The 17,939-nt window shown below is 44.1% G+C and overlaps 1 protein-coding gene across 4 annotated transcripts in view; it reads right to left on the bottom strand.

The window, feature by feature from the left end:
- The window catches only part of DGKI (diacylglycerol kinase iota), a gene marked incomplete at its 5' end in the record, with an annotated part of 437,574 nt that overhangs the window by 243,493 nt on the left and 176,142 nt on the right, over positions 1-17,939 (bottom strand). For all 4 annotated transcript variants that reach the window (XM_082693877.1, XM_082693879.1, XM_082693878.1 and 1 more), the window contains 2 exons: positions 4,132-4,188; positions 5,461-5,535. In XM_082693877.1, coding sequence (XP_082550003.1) covers positions 4,132-4,188; positions 5,461-5,535 — 132 coding nt within the window. The remainder of the gene's footprint in view (positions 1-4,131; positions 4,189-5,460; positions 5,536-17,939) is intronic.

Below are 17,939 nucleotides of genomic sequence, written 5' to 3'. Positions count from 1 at the left end.
CTGGCTTAAGAGCGGGGCTAGGGCGGACTGGGCCAGCTGCCAATTGTACCATGTCTCAATTCACAGCATTGTAGGGCACGTGATCGGGGGTTTTGCTTGAATTATCACTATCATCCTCCTTTTAGAGATCAGAAAACTAAGGTATTGAGTGGTGACTTCGGATTTAAGGGTCAGAGCAAGGATTCAATCCCAACAGAGCCTACGCTCTGAACCCCTGTGTCGCTGTGCCTTTCCTCTGCTCTGGAACCTTGGGATCAAGCTCCTTCAGGAAATGATTTCAGTGACCGTCAGTAGTAGAAATACTGAATATACAAAAATGTCGGACAATACTATAAGAGAGAACAATTTACTGTAATTGCTGTTAGTTTAGAAGAAACTGTGGGAAAATGAACAATGCATTGATGATCAGGGAAGTTCTCTGCATATGGAAACTGTAAGTCACCTAATGACTATCAATTCGAGGAGGGAAATGTTGGAAGAATTTGATGCAACTGCCTATGAAATCAGGGCTGACTCATGGGGTTATTTAGCTAGTGACAGCTCTAATCAGAAGATTAAACCGACAATTTCCAGGAGTCAACAATTATTTAGAAATTATAAGACTGACTTAATGAATCATTTAGGTTGTAACACGTGTCATTTGGTAAACAGATCGAGAATACCCTGTAGTTTAATCTGTTTAGGGAATGTAAGGGAACACGTTTAAAATGTTTATTTAAATATTACTGTATGACTCAGGAAGTTGTCAAATATTTTTATTATCATTCTTCCTAGAAATTGGGTCCTAGATCAAAGCACAGAGAAAGTAACTGAAACAAAAGCTCTCCTTGAGAAGACACTGAGTAACTGCCTTCCGTATGGAGCTCCGATTTGAGAGGTGAAGCATCTTCCTATGAAAAGATCTTCTTGGGCCTGAAAGGAATTCCTTCTATCAGTGCTTTAAGACTTAGAACAAACATCCAATAAATGTGTGTTGAGTGGAATGGAATTCTGAACCTAATTTTTTTGATGATCAACTCGTGTAGTTACCACTTTTGAGGTTCATCATTTGCTGTATCAATCGGGGGGAAAAACCCAATTTCTATAAATTTACTGCTGTTTTCTAATCCTTACTCCCAAACACTCATTTTTCATACTCTTCTGACTATTATTCACATCTCCTAAATTATGGAGCTGAAGATTAGAGTCAGAATCCTTATACTGGAAAAGTGAGTGTGGACATACTGCTGTTAAAATAAGCAAAGCAAGGGTACCTGAGTGGCTCAGTGGGCTAAGCCTCTGCCTTCGGTTCAGGTCATGATCTCAGGGTCCTGGGATTGAGCCCTGCATAGGACTCTCTGCTCAGCAGGGAGTCTGCTTCTCCCCCTCTCTCTCTCTGCCTGCCTCTCTGCCTACTTGTGATCTCTTTCTGTCAAATAAATCAATAAAATCTTTAAAAAAAGAAAAAATAGCAAAGCAAGGCTGTAACATCTTTCTATTGTTCATCGGTAATCTCTGAACTATTCATACACTATCTTCAAGTACTGGGCAAGGAAAGGGCTATTACATAGGTGTGTTAAAATCTCAGTGATACATTATTTCAGGGTTTGTACTTGGTATTGTTAGCAGAGACACGTCGCAGACTTGCTCACTTATTTCCAAACAGCAAGTTCAATTCCTAGTATTACTCATAAAGTGCATGAAAGAAACTTAAAATTATAACCTAATCTACACAGCTTATGTCTAGGAAAACCTAGAGGTCCAGAAAGATTCCACGTAGAGGAGTCCTACCAACATTCATTAACAAACTATCAACAAAACTATTCCTTCTAATTTTCCCCTTCACTAGGGCCCTGAGTTATCTTCTGGCCAGTGCCGTTGTGCCCTCGGATGGCACTGAGGGTACCCACAAGCCTATCATTTTCCTTGCATCTTCCTCACCCTATGTAAGGCCCATCACCTTCCCATTACTGACATAATGGCCAAACACAGTGGGAAAAGACAAGAGACGGGGACAACTATTTTTCCTCTCTCCACAATGTCCACTCCCAAACTACCCTCCTTCCATGTTTTCTCCCAATTTTCTTGTATTCGTAACCGTGAAATCATTCTTTTTTCACAATGTCTTCTTCATTGTCATTAAAATGTCAGGGACCCTCTCTGGACTCCTAGAACTTCTCTCTTCCTCTTCTACACGTTCATCTATTCTCATAGCTTTACTGACTATCTACATACGTGCTGACGATTCAAGATGTCTTATCTCTAACCCAATCTTCTTCATAAGCTCCAAACTCATGTTCCCACTCAGCTTGCTACTGGGTGCCTCCAACTGAGGTCTCAAGGACACCACACGCTTGAAAATTCTACAACTAAAGTCATCACCTTACCACCTCACTCCATTCTCATTGGTTTTCCAGGGAAGAGGCCTGGTTTACTCTGGGCTCCTCCATCTTTGTGTCCAGCATCCAATCAATGATTAAATCCTGTCAATTTTATTCCCTTCAAATTCATAAGTACCAATTATCTCCACCCTCAGTATTACTCCTAGTTCAGATCATCACGAGAAGAGCTCCTTAATTTCTCTCCATGCCTCCAATACGGTTGCTCTTGAACTATATATGGTATTCCTTCCACACAGAAGCCAGAATAATATATTCTACTTAAAATAGTTTAATGCTCCAGGGCGCCTGGGTGGCTCAGTTGGTTGAACATTCAACTCTTGATTTCACCTCAGGGTGGTGAGATCGAGCCCTGCATCAGCAGGGAGTCTGCTTGGGATTCTCTCTCGTCCTCTCCCTCTGCCCCTCCCCGCCCCCACTCTCTCTCTCTCTCTCCCTCAAAAAGATAAATAAATTTAAAAAAATAGTTAATGCCCCTCCCCCAATTACCATGATGATGAAACACTCAACTTGTAACATGGCTTACAAGGACCTTCATGGCCTAGCCCCTGCTTATCTCTTGGATTTCATGTACTTCTTATGTTCTCTCTCGTTTTTGTGCTTGGGAGCATGTGCTCCTTCTGTCTAGAACGCTGTCACCTCCTAACTACCCTCCTTCACTTACATTACTCCTCTGCGCCTCAGCTTACTTGCCGTCTCTTCCAGGAAGCGCCTTCTCTTGGTATCCCACCCCTCACCTGTTCATCAGTGCGCAGAGCTAGTTTGAGGAGTGCACCAGCTGAAGGTTTCCAAGGAGCTAAATCTATATGTGGAACTGAAAATAATCTCACTGGGCATGAAATGAAATGGAGATACTTACCACACTTTGTCTTATGAAGAGCTCCACACACCCTGGCCAACACCTGGGCAGCTGAACTGTGTTCTAAGAAGGGTGGGCTCTGTTCATTGCAGGCTTTTGTTTTGCCAGTTGAAGAGCGCAATTTGGGACCTGGAGCTAGACTCTCCAGGATAACACAGGAAGGCTGAGACCCTCTACCAACTACCTCACCTTCTCTAACTTTTCCACATGTGCTCCATGTCCTCAAAAAAAAAAAAAAAAGAGCCCAACGAGCGAGTCTGACTAAGTGCAGGTCTCCTCCTGTCCTCCCCACTGCTTCCCACTAACAGAACAACTGCTCCTCACTGTGACTTCCTGTTTCCCTGTTTGTCTTCACGACTGGGCCGTGAGGCCAAGGACTAGCACCGAATGTAGTTCTTCCACCTATCTTCCTCCCTACGACTTAGCAGATAAAAACAGTGCAATTCAGAAAGACGGGGTAAGCTGCCTAAATCAGATGGCATCTAGACAAGTAAGGAAGCCAATCTGGTTTCAGAGTTCATGGGAAAGCTCAGTATCTATGCTATCCCCTCAATAGCTTCTACCCACTCAAAATTGGAAAATAGAATTAAAACGGGCCATAAGGTGATAAAATTGGTATTTACTTCTTACCTCTTCAATTCTACCACCGCCTCTGTACCTGTTCATTAAGATCTTAGCTCCCAGTGCATTTCATGAGAACAGTAAAGGACAGTACACACATGCTAAAGAGAACGCGAGATTTTACTCAGGGCATTTATTGACGTATTAACCAGAAACCAATGTGGAATGGAGGGAGCTAGACTTTAGTTTTTAAATCCCTGGTGAATGCCTGTTAGACCAGTGCATCAGTGAGAAATAAAGGTGGTATCTGAAGTCAAGCTCTGAAACACTCACTTCTCTCGGTGATCTTGAGCCCCCTTCTCGAAATGTCGGTTTACATCTGAAATTAATCTGTCATTTAAAAAGAAAAGTGTATTACATTAGGGATAAGCACCAGACTATACTGACTTACCTGAACAAAGCAACAGTGACACATATGGAGACTACAAAAAAAAACCCCCAAAGAACAAGGAACACAGTATAACTCTTAAAATCATCACCCTAGATAATCTATAGAGACCCCAGATGATCCTGTATCTCCAATGCATGTCTCTTCATTCTCATTGATGAAATCAACTCATCTCTAAATAATAACCCCCTTACACTGTAAATTTGAGAAAAGGAGATAGAGAGGAAGAGAAAATATGTAAGGCAGATGAAATCACGGAGCTTTGTTTCAGATTTTAAAAGCAGGACAACATCAACTTGAGGAATATTTAATGTGACGATGATAATTCACACACAGAAATTTTCTTTAAGTCTTCAGTACTGCCTTTCTTTTATACACAGGCAGGTCTCCCGGTAACACATCCATCTTCTTTAGTTACTTGATAAGGTGAAAGGAATATAGAGATGAATGAGGACATAGTAAATGGAGTTGGGACAGCAAAAAGAAAAAAAATATATATATATATACACACACAAACACACATATACATATAAATGTTAGTAGTCATCCCTACAAAACAGCAGTTGGCAAAAATCGGTAACATTAAAACAATGAATGTTGCAGGGGATGAAACTATTTCAACATGCAGCAGCTCAAAAACATAGGTAACCGAGAGACTGACGTGTAGAAAGAGATGAGAGGCAAGAAAGAGAAGACGGCAGACAACACATTCACGCCTGGAGCCTCCCCTTTCCCACAAAGGACTGATCAACGGACTCTGCAGAATCTACTTCTTCGGGAGGCGAGACAGCACGGGGATGTCACCCCCAGCCCACCCACACATTCGTGCTGTACCAGTGGAACACTGCCCCAAGGAAGGAAGGAGAGCTGCCTTCTGGTCTGACTCTCTTCTTTGCCTCCACTTTAGGAAGAGGAAACTCACAAACATCAGGCGAATCTAAACAATGATTTCAAAGAACTTATTTTTCTTAAGGAAAGAAAAAAATCTTGTGGGAAATTCTATGGGTGAATAACAATGTTTATCACTGTAAAAAAAATAATAATATAATTCTTGTATACCAGGCTTTTCTCTCTAGCCTGGTAACAAGGCTGGTCTTCCAGTGTTTGAAAAGGGCACAGTTTTGAAAAAAGTTGAAAATAAGAAGTGACAGATGGTCTTAGGAGGCCAAACACCTGCAATGTAGCCACCACTGCAGCAGGTGGCGCTGTCTCACCTTTTCTAGCTGTTCAATGCAGGCGGTGTGGACGACGATCTTACAGACCGCACACTTCCTCCTCAGGGCCGATTTCTACAACATTCAATTCAAAATACAAGAGGAAATGTTAACAGTCTGCTCTGGAAAGTTCCTTGGCATTAAAGAGAGTTTACATAATGAAAGCAAACATAAGCAAATGTTGAACATGAAAATATGGCGAACTTGAGTCTCTGACCCACCCCCTGCCTCTGTATCTGGATGACCTAGGGTGGCTAGACTTTTCTCCAAAATGTAATACTTATAGTAGCTGCTATATATTGAGCATATAACATGAACCAGGCTCCTTATTCTATCTTTCTAAAGTTTTATAACCTAACAACGTAGGCACTAGTAGCCTCTATTTTTATGGGTTTCTTGGCTTGTTTTCATCTTTTTGCATTTTTACGCAGTAGTTAAGCAGCAGAACCAACATACAGAATTAGGTCTAAGCTCAAGAGCCAACATCCCAAGGGACCAATCGCTTTAGGCTTCTATCCCAGGCATGAATCTCTACAAAGCTACTTGGGTCTTCCCACAAGTCATCAGCAAAGTAGTAAGACGAGCCTAACTCCTCCACCTGGTAATAACAATAAACAGTAAAAAATAGCAGCAGGAGCCGCTAACATGAATGCAGGACTCGCTGGGAGTCAGGCACTCGGAAGCACTTCACAAACAGGAACTCATTTAACCTTCGACAACGCTAAGACATCGGTAGTACTTTTATTCCCATTTCACAGATAAGAAAGCTGTGGCCCAGCTGTGTGAGGTCTCATAATGAGGACCCAACAGAGCAAGGGAGCCCAGGTCAGAGCTCATGCTTGTCTGCATGACCCAATTTGGCCTCTTGGATGGTCAGTACCAGTTTCGATGCACAATAAAATACTTTTTGAGGTGCATACTTCCTCAATTAAAAAACAACAACAACAACAACAAGCAGTAGGGTGGGAAAGGAACAGGTGCAATTTTGACCGTGCCGGGGCCACGTAAAATCCACGCAAAAACACCGGGGCCTCCCCACAAAGCCCAGGCTAGAAGGCAGGTCCGCATGAGTAACTGGGGTTTGAGCACGGAAAGCGGCTTAATATAACAAAGCTAATCTGTGAAACGGGGACTCAAAGCATCCAAGTGTGAAAAGCCTCGAGTCCTTATTCTTAGGAAAGGTGCTGGGAGAGATTGCTGGCAAACTGCCCTCTTCTGATGTGTGGCTTCCCCTGTGGAGATACAATTTTTGAGCCAAGAACTGAGGCATTCCTGCTCCCAAGTAAGTTTAGAAGGACTGCAAGCCATCCCCTTGGAAGCAGCGGTATCAGGAACTCGGCAGCCACAGCCTGCTCCCTCCCAGACGGTTCCATGCGTTCAACATGGGTTATGCACATTCTTCTCTGCCTCCCACGAGGCACCCAGAACCCTCCAGCAACTCCACTTGCAGTCTAGACACCCGCTGACTGAGGTTTAGTTACCGCCTTGCAGACAGCTCTTCTCTGCCCGAGGAAAGAACATGGTCTGGAACATTGCAAAAGTTTGACAATCAATTGATTTTGCAAAGAACAAAGAAAAACAGAAACCCAAGCATCTAGCCACACTACTGGAAAATGTCTCAGCTCTACTACTGAAAAGACAGGGGGGAGAAAAGGGGGAGTAGGAGGGGAGGAAAAGGAGGAGCAGTAGTAGCAGCGGCAGCTCTCAGGGCAAGGGTAAAGGATTCTAGTTTGCAAATTTTCGCGAGCACAATGCCCATAATCAAATTCAGGTTGCTCTCCCGTTTCCTTCGGATGTCCTGGTAGAGATCGTGGAGGTAGCACCACCTGCAGAAAATGCATGGGGCATTTGAGTCACTGGCCAATCAGAGTTGCAGTGATGCTAAGGAAACTGCAGTGGGTTCTAGTCTACTCCTAATCCACAAAAGCAGTGGGTTCCAGTCTACTCCTAATCCACGAAAGCCTTGGTGGATTCCACAGCAGACAAAGCAATTGCGCACACAGTAGGCAACTAGGATTTTTAACCACACCAGACATGCCTCCTTCCTTATCAGTAATTCCCTGTTCCAGTCTGGCTTTGCACCTGCAGAGCTCCAGGGACCCTGTGAGGACCCTGTGAGGCATCGCAGACCAAATGGACGGTTGTAGGAAGAGCACTATGTAGGCGCAGGGACCCGGAATGCCTCTTCCTTGCCGTATTTTGAATCCCAGGATTCCAAGTCAGAATCTCTTTTGAACAAGGGAGCTGGGCTCCTGGTAAGAGTTGGAGAACCACAGTGTTAGGACATGTTATCGCTCAGCTTTCCCAGACAGCATGTAAAATAGACCAACATCATTCACGGGGAATAATTCAAGTTCAATGTCCTCCAGATGATAAAGTATGAAGCAGAGTGTTTTAGGTTATAAAACCAACTTTATTTAAATAATATTAAATTATAAAAGACCCCCATAACATACATGTTTTCGTGCCTTTAGAGCTGGTATATATAGACTATAATCTGAATTTTTCTTTGTAAACACTGGAACATGATGCATTTTACCGTGAAGAAGTTATTTTGGTTTTCCGTCTTTCTAACTAACAGACTACATATCCTTTCAGTGTTGTTGTGCCTGTCTTTGGTTATCTTCAGTTTCTTCAGTGACCACTACTAAACAGTTTATAAGCTAAGAAATCCCAGTAATTCAGGTTTATGGTCATAGGCAAAATTAAGCAAATCCTGAATGAAGGTGTTTTTCCATAGTAATCAAATACATGATTTCACTTCCTCAACTGATAAAAACTGTTCCAGCGAGTCTCAAGTTTTAACTGCTGATTTCTTGGTTTATGACTATGTTTCAATTGGTCAAAGTTATTCGAAATCATTGAAGGATAAGCTTTTGAGAAGAAATTGCCAAAACAAAGGATTTTTGTGCTTGGTAATGTTACAATTTTTATTTGCACAATTTAAACTAAATACAAAGCTAAAATATCAGAATCAGACTGTATTTACTTTTTCTTGAAAAAAAAAAAAAGACTGAACTCTTATTTAAGCCAATGCTTCCTTCACTTTGAAAAGTGATGAATCAAAAAAAAAAAATCATTAAATCCACATATGTTTACAAATTAAAATATGAAAATTTTAAAACCTCACTCCCTTCAATCAATTTAAAGGCCAATTAGACTTACTGCTTTAAATGTCAAGTAAAGTAACTTCCATGCTCTTACTAGGGGTTTTCTGATTTTGTCAGTATTCAAAGGAACTCCATTAGCTTGTAAATTGTGTATGTATGTGTAACATCTATGAAAACAAAGACAACATAGGTTATAATACAGATTATATCCTATCACACCAGGATCAACATTTATTTGTATAAAAACACACAATGATATGCTGTACTTGTAGTCAGTGGGGATAATCCCACTGTTAGCTGACTAACAGTGATCATAAAAGAAAGCATTCTGAGCTCTGACTCTGCCCTCTGCAGCAGGCACTCTGGTATTCAAAGCAGTAACAGCTCCTCCCCACCTCCGGCTCCTATCAAGCACAGAAGTAAAATTATCCCAGCCTTAGACCACTGGAGCTGGGGCTGGGACAGAAGGATCCAAGGCAAGCAGGGGGCAGAAAGTGTGTCATGTTCCTGACAATGAAGTGAACATCTAATGCCCTCCTTCCCACCCTCCAGCCCCGGTCATAAGTCCTGGACCCATATGTACCCAGGAAAACTGTATTTTCTTCCTCGGAGCCAGAGATGTGATTTTCCCAAAGCAGCGATGAATATCTGGTGGTAGTTAACAGGGTTTGACGAAAGAAGAAAAGGGACGGAGGGAGGAGGGAAGGGAAGCAAGACCCAGCTGCACAGGCCTATGATTTGTAAAAAGGCTGGGGCTTCTTAGTGTCCGAGGCAATTGAATTGTTACCCATAGTAGTCTGAACTTCGACCCCCAAGAAGCGTGTATAGCAAGGCCAGCTGTGTCCCTTCCCAATAAGACATATATCAAACCTTACTACTCCCTGAAGATGTAGCAAGTTACCTTCCCAGCTGACTTTCTCTCTCTCCTGCTGTATAATTAAGGATACACCCCTCACCCTCGCCCCCACAGACATCCACAGGTTTAACCACCAGAGATCAGAAGTCGAGAAGTTGGAGGAAATACTCAAGAATCTTCCCAGGCCGCATGGCAACCCTTTCTCAGTCTCCCTGCTTCAGAAGAACATAAGACCAGAGCCTGCTGCTGGCCAAACACTGTTTGGGCTCGCAGCACCTCTCCCCAGAGCTCCCAGGCTTGGCCCCACAGACTTAATGCAAGGAATCACCGCTTGCATTAGCTCTGTCTGTGCAACGAGGCCACAGTGATAAAAGGATGAATGGCCAGGGAAAGGCTCCTCTGGATGGGAACACAGTCATACTGGGAGCCGGGAAGGAGGCAGAGAAGGTACTCTGGGGAAGGGAGCTGATGGGGCACAGAGACAGAAAAAGATCAGGGTGGGGCTGGGCGAATGGGCATCAAGTTCTGGCCTAGCTGTCCTCTTCCTAGTGACTGATCCCAGATCCAAAGAGTCATGCCAAGGAAGAGAAACTAGGGAAGGGTTGGGAATCAGGCAAAGGGGAAAGAGCAGGTAAGGCAAGAAGAATTCTCGCTCCCTTTCAGACACAGAACTCAGTCTACGAGGCACTCTGGTTGTGGGGGAGGACGGGGAGAGGCGAGAAGGTACAGGTAAGGCCGTCCTTTTTTCTTCTCCAAGGGTGGGAGAGCAGAATGTTCAGTAAAGAGGAGAGGAGGAAAGCTCCTAAGCCTTTGGAGTGTCAGGAATTCAGTGTCCTTTCAGCGGGGACTGGCTCTATGGGCAACGTGAACATGAACACTGTTGCAGGATAATCCAAGGTAAATGAAAACAAGAGTTCTTTGATTTATTTAAAAACCTAATTAGAAGAAATGACAAGCATACTTGGCAAGTTCTGCTTCTCTGGGGAGCCTGGGATGCAATCTGTAAATTGGTATTAGGAAAAATGAAGAATGACATTATCTGGACGTTCCATTAATGTGATTTTAGGGCCAAGTACGGTCTCGACTGCCATGCACATTGACTCCTCTTTTCCTCAAACAGAATACAGGACACTTTGGACACACCGGGAGGGTGGCTATCTGAAGTCCCCATGCCCCCTTATTGTGGTTCCTCATTATATCAGCAAGTCTCTCTGTGACAACAGGATTTCCAAATCCTGGACCGAGTAGCAAAAATACCACACATCGGGAGGAGTCTGTGGTCCAAAGGTCATCTCAAAGCTACCTCACAGGGTCTGCTGCAGAGAGAGCTCCCTCTCTGGTAAAGGGGCCAGGGCTCAGCCTGAGGACTATTGGCCCATGTCAGAAGGTCATGACCCTCCATCTGCCAAGGTCCTATGTGTTTGTATGCTGTGTCCTCTGGACAGACAAGGACTCAGTGAGGGTTAAACCCCTCTGAGATAGCCCCTTACCAACAACACCCTAGATTCTAAATGCCAGACATACCTCAGAATATCTGAAAGAAAAAGGAGCAGGAACAACAGGAGGTTGGGTAGAGAGCTCAGGTCAATGAGTGCTCTGAATTTCCTCACACAGTGCTGAACACATACCTATACACCGAAACGCATGTGTGCCCATCCTCTGGAGCCATGATGGCCTGAGGTGCCTTACATAAATGAGTTTTCCATGTGGCTAAAACAATCTGTAACTTCTGACTTGTCCAAAGCATTTTTATAAAGACTGACTCAATAAATACTTGTAGCCATCACTATGAAGATAAGGCGATGCTAAGTGCAGTGTAGGAATTAAAGAGGAAGGAGCTTCTGTCCTTCCTAGGAAAAGCTGGCAAGCCACTTGAGAAGACAAGAAGGACTTGGGGGTGGGGGAAAGGGAAGATCACGACCAGAGAAGGCCACACACGGCTAAATGCTAAATGAACCGCTCAGACAACGAAAGCCGTTCATTCGGGGAAGGTAAGACCTCAGAGGCTGAGTCACTAAGAAGGACCTAACAGAGAAGCAAATTCTGGAATTGGGCCTTAAAAGATGTATTTATTGCAGAAATTGAGGACACTTCAGCAGAGAGCAATCCAAAATCTCATTATGTAGCTGATGCTAAGAGCTCCGAAGGCTGGCATAGGCATATTCAGCGGGGCACAGAGTCACTGGGCTCAAAGGGGTCCGCTGGCTTGGGTTCTTGGATGCCAGGTTGAGGTACAGAGTACAGAGATGTCAACGTGTGTGCCCAGGTGGAGGATCGGGTGGGACAGGGTGTCCACAGAGGGGAGGAGTAGGAAGCATGGCCGTGTGAAGAAGCCACAGGAGCTGATTCACGAGGGGCTGGAAGACAAATGGCAAAGCAGAACTCTTCCCAAGAGGTCACAGGGTTAAAAACTGTAGAGTCATAGGGGCCCTGGGGTGGCTCAGTTGGCTGAGCATCTGATCCTTGGTTTTTGGCTCAAGTCAAGAACTCAGGGTCATGAGATTGAGCCCCACATTGGGCTCTGCGCTCAGTGGGGAGTTTGCTTCTCTCACTCTCTCTCCCCCTGCTCTTCCCCCCAACTTCTGTTCTCATTCTAAAATAAATAAATAAATAAACAAATATTTTTTAAAAAAATGTAGAGTTACAAAAAGGAGATTTCTGTTTTTCCTAAAATCCAACACCAAGCCAGACACAAACCAAGAGCCTAGCAGACATTCAGGAAGGGAGGGAGGGGGGAAAGAAGGATTTGCAGAGAAGGGCTTTCTCCCTTTCAAGCCCCCCAACCCAGCCCGAATCTGGAGAACTGGTGGCTTTGGGATCATGAGAAAAAACCTCCAGTGGGACAGAGGCATTTTCCCAATAGGCAACCCCAAAAGACAAAAAAAAGGCACCTTACAGGGACAGAAGACCTCTCCACACAAAGGGAAAACAGGGTAGAAGCTTCATGGTGATTACAGCTGCACTACTTTCATGTCACAAATGAGACACCTTCTGGGGAGGCTTGGGGCCACAGGATGGCAAGGCTACTGCGCATAAGACTGAGGTCTTACATAAGTGGGTAGAGCTAAGAACAAAAAGTCTGTGTTACTGCTGCCCGTGTTATGCTACCCATCTCTACAGGCAAGTTAAATCGGAATCTACTTGGATAATGGTTGTGGGGGTGGGGAGGAAACATGCTGGACAAAATTGGGGCCAGCAAGTAGGCCAGTCTTCCCAAATAGAAGTCCCGGTTAGGTGGTGCTGATCGGGCCAGGAAGGTGACTCTAAGACTGCTCGAATCCTTAAATCCAGGCTGAGAAATACAAATTTTTTAACCTAATTGGCCAAAGAACACTGACGAAGGAGGCCAAAAATAATCACGTAATCTGGTGACCTGGTGTTGCACTATCTGAAAGCAGAAGGAAGACAAAAGGAGAGAAGATAAAGTAATTAATTAATTCCATCAATCAGTGACTACCAAGCACCTAGGAGGTGTCAAACCCTGGGGACAGAGCAGTAAACAAAACATCAATGAAACTTTTTTTTTAATCTCATGGGGATTACTTTATGGTAAGATAGACAATAAACAAATAAACATGGTACATAAATAGAATATATAATATGTTCATAGATTCAAGGGCTAAAGAGAAAAATTAAAGAGAGAACAAAGCATGGGAGAAATACCAAGAGTAGAGGGAAGCTGAACTTGTCCAGGAGAGGTCTCAATGAGAAGACACGTTTTGAGAAACACCAGAAGGATGTATGGGATTTGCCTGAGGTGATATCTAAGGGGAGAACATTCTGGGCAAAGGGACCAACAGCAAGTATAAACCCAGAGGCATGAGGGCCTTGAGATGTTTAAAGAGGGACCGAGGGGCCTGTGTTGTTGGACAAAACGAGGCAGAGATGAGGCCACACAACAATGGCAGCCAGATTATAGGGGGTCATCTTGCAAATCATGGTTAAGACCCGCTCTTTTTCTAAACGAGAATAAGTCATCAGAGGTCACAGTGATATCTCATATATTAAGCCATGAGGGCTTGAACTGGAGTGACCACAAGAGCAGGAGAGAAGGCGGAGACACATGAGTGTTTAAGGGATAAAGCAGATCCGCTCACCAGTCCCATGCAGGCTTCCAGTAAGCCCAACACACATGGCTCCCATCTGGGCCCTATGTCTTCCAGTAGCGTCACTGCTCGCAAAGGACAGCCTCGCTCTCGCTCAAGCCCCCCAACCCCACCTCGCCATTGGGCCTGCCAGCCGACTACACAGACTATGGGGTCTCCTACTGCGTTAAGTGACGAGTGCCTCACAGGTCCTGCAGTAAAACTCACTTCATATGCTTTTCAAACACCCCATTTTGTTGTCTTCTCAAGAGCATGTTCCCTGAAGCAGTGTGGACATGAAGCGTTTGCATTTCTAGAGCTGCCCTGCCCTGAGTACCTCAGCTATGCCAGTAAATCTGGAGGGTCAGCACCACCCCCCCAACCCCATGAAGCACAGGACTGTTGACTCACAGCTTCCCTGGAGACGCATAAAGAAGGAAAGGAAAGCACCTTCTCTTGGACTGTTCTGACACAAATGCAAGTCTCCTATTTCCTCAGCTGTCGAGGTTGATTTTTCACTTTAAGAGAAAGAAAACCCAAATGTTGGAGCAGGAAACCAAGGGAAGGGGACAGACATGGGGACAGACCCCACTGAATGTGGGGACTGAAACATCTCATGAAGACCCTCCTCCCGTAAAGCGGGCCATCGGGGCTCACCAGAGAAACAACTGGGCGGAAACCAAACTGCTAGAGAGCGTAGGAATTCAAAGCTGACGTTGATGGGTGGTTATGAAGAGCGAGACCCTTGTCCTATGTTGAACACTGTGTTAAGGTCGGTAAAAGTTACGGTGAGGATGACACAGGGTTCAGTTTAAGTGTGGGGAGCGAAGGGGAGATGCTTGCCTAGATCTTGGGCAAGAATGTGTACCAAATTCTAATAATCTGGTTTAAAAGTGGCTTATGCTAGTGAATTCAAGGCATTTTTCTCTAATGAAAAAACAAAAGTGGTAGGTGCTGGTGCGTTGCCGTAGAAAGCTACGCAAACGTCTCAGGGGGGGTCCACATCCTGGAACTCTGTGGAGTTTAACGCGCACTCACCGCTCCTTTTGCAGCTCTGTGTAACACGCAGGTGCAGCCACACAGATGTGAAGCAAATACACGCTGCTGTCGCCACTTCTGGAAAGCGCGGTGAGTGGCCTGACAAATCCGCGCGAGTCTGACAGAGAGCGAGCAACATGGCGGCCTCTGAGAGGCGGCGGGGCGGGCGGAAGCGCGGGGCGCGCCTTCACTGGCGGCGCGAGACTGCTCAGGCGTTCCTTCTGCCGCCTCCTTCACAGTCCCAATGCATTAAAAAAGGATTTCAACCTCATGAGCTAGAAGACATCTTCAAAAATCCATAATTCTATTTCCCGCTCTTGGTTGTCATTTTACCCAAGGAGGCTTCATATTTCTGTAACTATAAGTATTGACTTTCTCTGTACTTTATCACTCTCATCTCTTGTTTTTGCTTTTTTTTTTTTTTTTTTGCTTTTACCTGCTTGCCTTTTCTCCTATTACTACTTTTTCCCCCATTCATTTCCTCTGTGCTTCTCAGCTTAGGTGTCTGCAGGTCTTAGCTAACAGGATCAAAGCCAAAGAGTCAATTGGCTCTCTTTATTGTGGGCTCTCTTCCTATTTTTGGTTCTTTCCAGATGATTTTTGTGGCCACTGCCTGTTGAATTTTTAGACTCTTTTCAAGTTGTCTCACGTCAAAATTGCCATGCATCTTACAGATTAACTGAACTGTTACTAGATGGGCAAAAAATGTATGGAAGTAGGATTGTAAGTACACAGACACTAATAAGTTGGTATTTACACAGTAAGAGCCCTACACACCCAAAGAGATGTACATTTATGAATTTTAAGCCGATAGATACGAGCATGGGTTAGACATACTACAGAAGTCTGAATAAAAATCAATAGGAAATGGTGTGCCAATGTTGTCTTAATGGCTCTTTCTAGTTCTGAGGTAGGATGTCAAGTGTGTAGAGATCTGAGGCTCAATACAAACTAGAAAGCACTTGCCTTTCAATTCCTACTGGTGCGATAGCACTATATACATTCCGTAACCTGCTGCATAAATCCTAAAATGTCCTCATTATCAGTTTATATTGTGGAAATACAGGAATTTTTTTTTTGTTATTTTGTTTTTCTTTAGTTCACAGCCTGAGATTTGTAAAAAATAATTTAGATACATTTGCCTTAATATGGAATACCGTACCTGCTTAAGAAGCCATCTTGAGCTGGGTAAATATTCTTTCATTGCCATTTCCTATATCCCAAGCTCTTGGGGACATTATTACGATAAAGCCTCCAAGCCAGTCTAGTCCAGGGAGACGACCTCAGCCACAGTTCACCCAACACTATATTCCCAATTGGCGATGTAGTTCTCACTCACATACACATGCCTACCCATATCATTTTTCAGTGAGGACATCATTACCAAACATAGTGTTTACCGGTACAGCTGGTAGTAGGATATACACATTATGTGCACTGTAAACACAGCTCACTTCAGCCCTGCAAGGCGATAACTTCACGCATCTCATGACTGAGGAGCTGAGACCCTACGAAATGGAGCAACTCACCCAAGACAGATTAGCTAGGCGTGCAACCTGGGTCTTTCGGGCTCAAAAAAAGAAAAGTGATGGGTGCTGATGGGTTGCAATAGAAAGTTTCGTTAATCTCTTAGGAGGGGTCCACATCGTGGAAGTCAATGGAGTTTAATGGGTACTTAACCTTTCTACTTCAACTTACTACTTTCCTGTCATTTTCCTTACTGGTGAAGGATTAGGGGAACAAGATTGATGAGGATAAATATATTTGACATTGCTTCAGAGGATCCATTCTCATGAGAACCCCATGGGGATGGATTACAGACCATCAAACCGTGACCACCTATGCCAAGAATTTTAAACACCAGTCTTGAACTTCTAGGAGAATCAAATAAGATGGGTTGCCTTGGGCATGACACTAGCTATAACAAGGCTTAATACCCACAAGAGCCTACTAAGTAGTGAGTATTGAGTCTCCCTGCTGAAGAGCCTGAGAAGGAGGCAGGAATTCAAACATCCTGGATGCTAAGTATGATGATACTTAAATGGCAGGGTTTGATCTGGTGACAGATGTCCATGTCTGTATGAGTGTCTCTCTCAATAATCCCATTGCTGAACCCATTCATTCCATGAAAAATGGCAGGATAACTACTCACTGCTGTCACTGTTCTCAGCACCGAGGATCCAGGACTGTACAACACAGGCCGAGTCCCTGAGCTACATGGGACCTCCATGTTCTAGGGTACAGATACAGGCAAGTAGATGAGTGATTTAAAAAAATAAATAAATAATAGAAAGTGACCCATGCTATTTAAGATCAAGAGAATGGATAAGGGTCACAGAGTTGAGGGATGGCTAGTCATTTCACTTCATGAGATCCATCCTCTCTTTTATTCAGTGAGAGACATGTGCTGATTATAAGGCCCTCCCTCCAAGGTTCATACTCTGGTGTTGCCTTTCCAGGATCAGTTTTGACAACCCATGGCAGTCATTTCCATGGAAGGAGGAATGACGGCAGTGGATGATTTTTACCATGTGTTTGTGACTTGCCATGCAATTAATTGCTATATATGCATCATCTTATTTCAGCTTCACAAAAATGGTAAAAAGCAGGTATTGCCCACATTTTTTCTTTTTAAAGAAGGTTGATGTTGTCCAGGAGGATTGACCATTTTATTAAGTGTGAAATGTTCTTTTTTTTTTTTTTAAAGATTTTATTTATTTGTCAGAGAGAGAGCGAGCGAGAGAGCAGACAGAGTGGAAGGCAGAGTCAGAGGGAGAAGCAGGCTCCCTGCGGAGCAAGGAGCCCGAAATGGGACTCGATCCCAGGACGCTGGGATCATGACCTGAGCCAAAGGCAGCTGCTTAACCAACTGAGCCACCCAGGCGTCCCTTGCCCACATTTTTAAAAAGATAGGAAACCAAGGTAACGACCAACATTGCACAACTAGAAAATCCCGAGCCTGGATTCAAAGCCAGATCACCACTTGTTGCCCAAGCCCACACACCTCCTCAAATGAAGGCATCAAAGCCAGCTTTTCCAACTCCATGTGTTTTCATGTCACTGCCCTCTAAAATCTCTATCTGCCTGGTCTATGAGGCAGGGACCAAAAACAACAACAAGCTCCTAAAAATCAGAGACAGTGTCCACTTAGGAGCTGATAGTAAGTGTGAGGACAGCTGACGCAAATAATGTTTCAGCCAAGACTGGGGCCTCTGAGCGACAAGAATATTGATTACGTTCTATTTTCTGGGTCTCTGCACTGAGGAACAGTGGAAAAGGGAAAGCATTTCTATATACCTGGGCATTGCCTAGGTGAGATGTAAACCCTACATTCAGTCAGATGCAAATTATCTTTATTAACAGGGCTGTGCCAGCATTAAATAACAACAC

This window comes from Mustela nivalis (genome assembly GCF_964662115.1).
Source record: "Mustela nivalis genome assembly, chromosome: 12".
Classification (NCBI taxonomy): domain Eukaryota; kingdom Metazoa; phylum Chordata; class Mammalia; order Carnivora; family Mustelidae; genus Mustela; species Mustela nivalis.
Note: the sequence above shows the minus strand (reverse complement) of the source record. Positions and strands in the feature narration are given on the sequence as shown.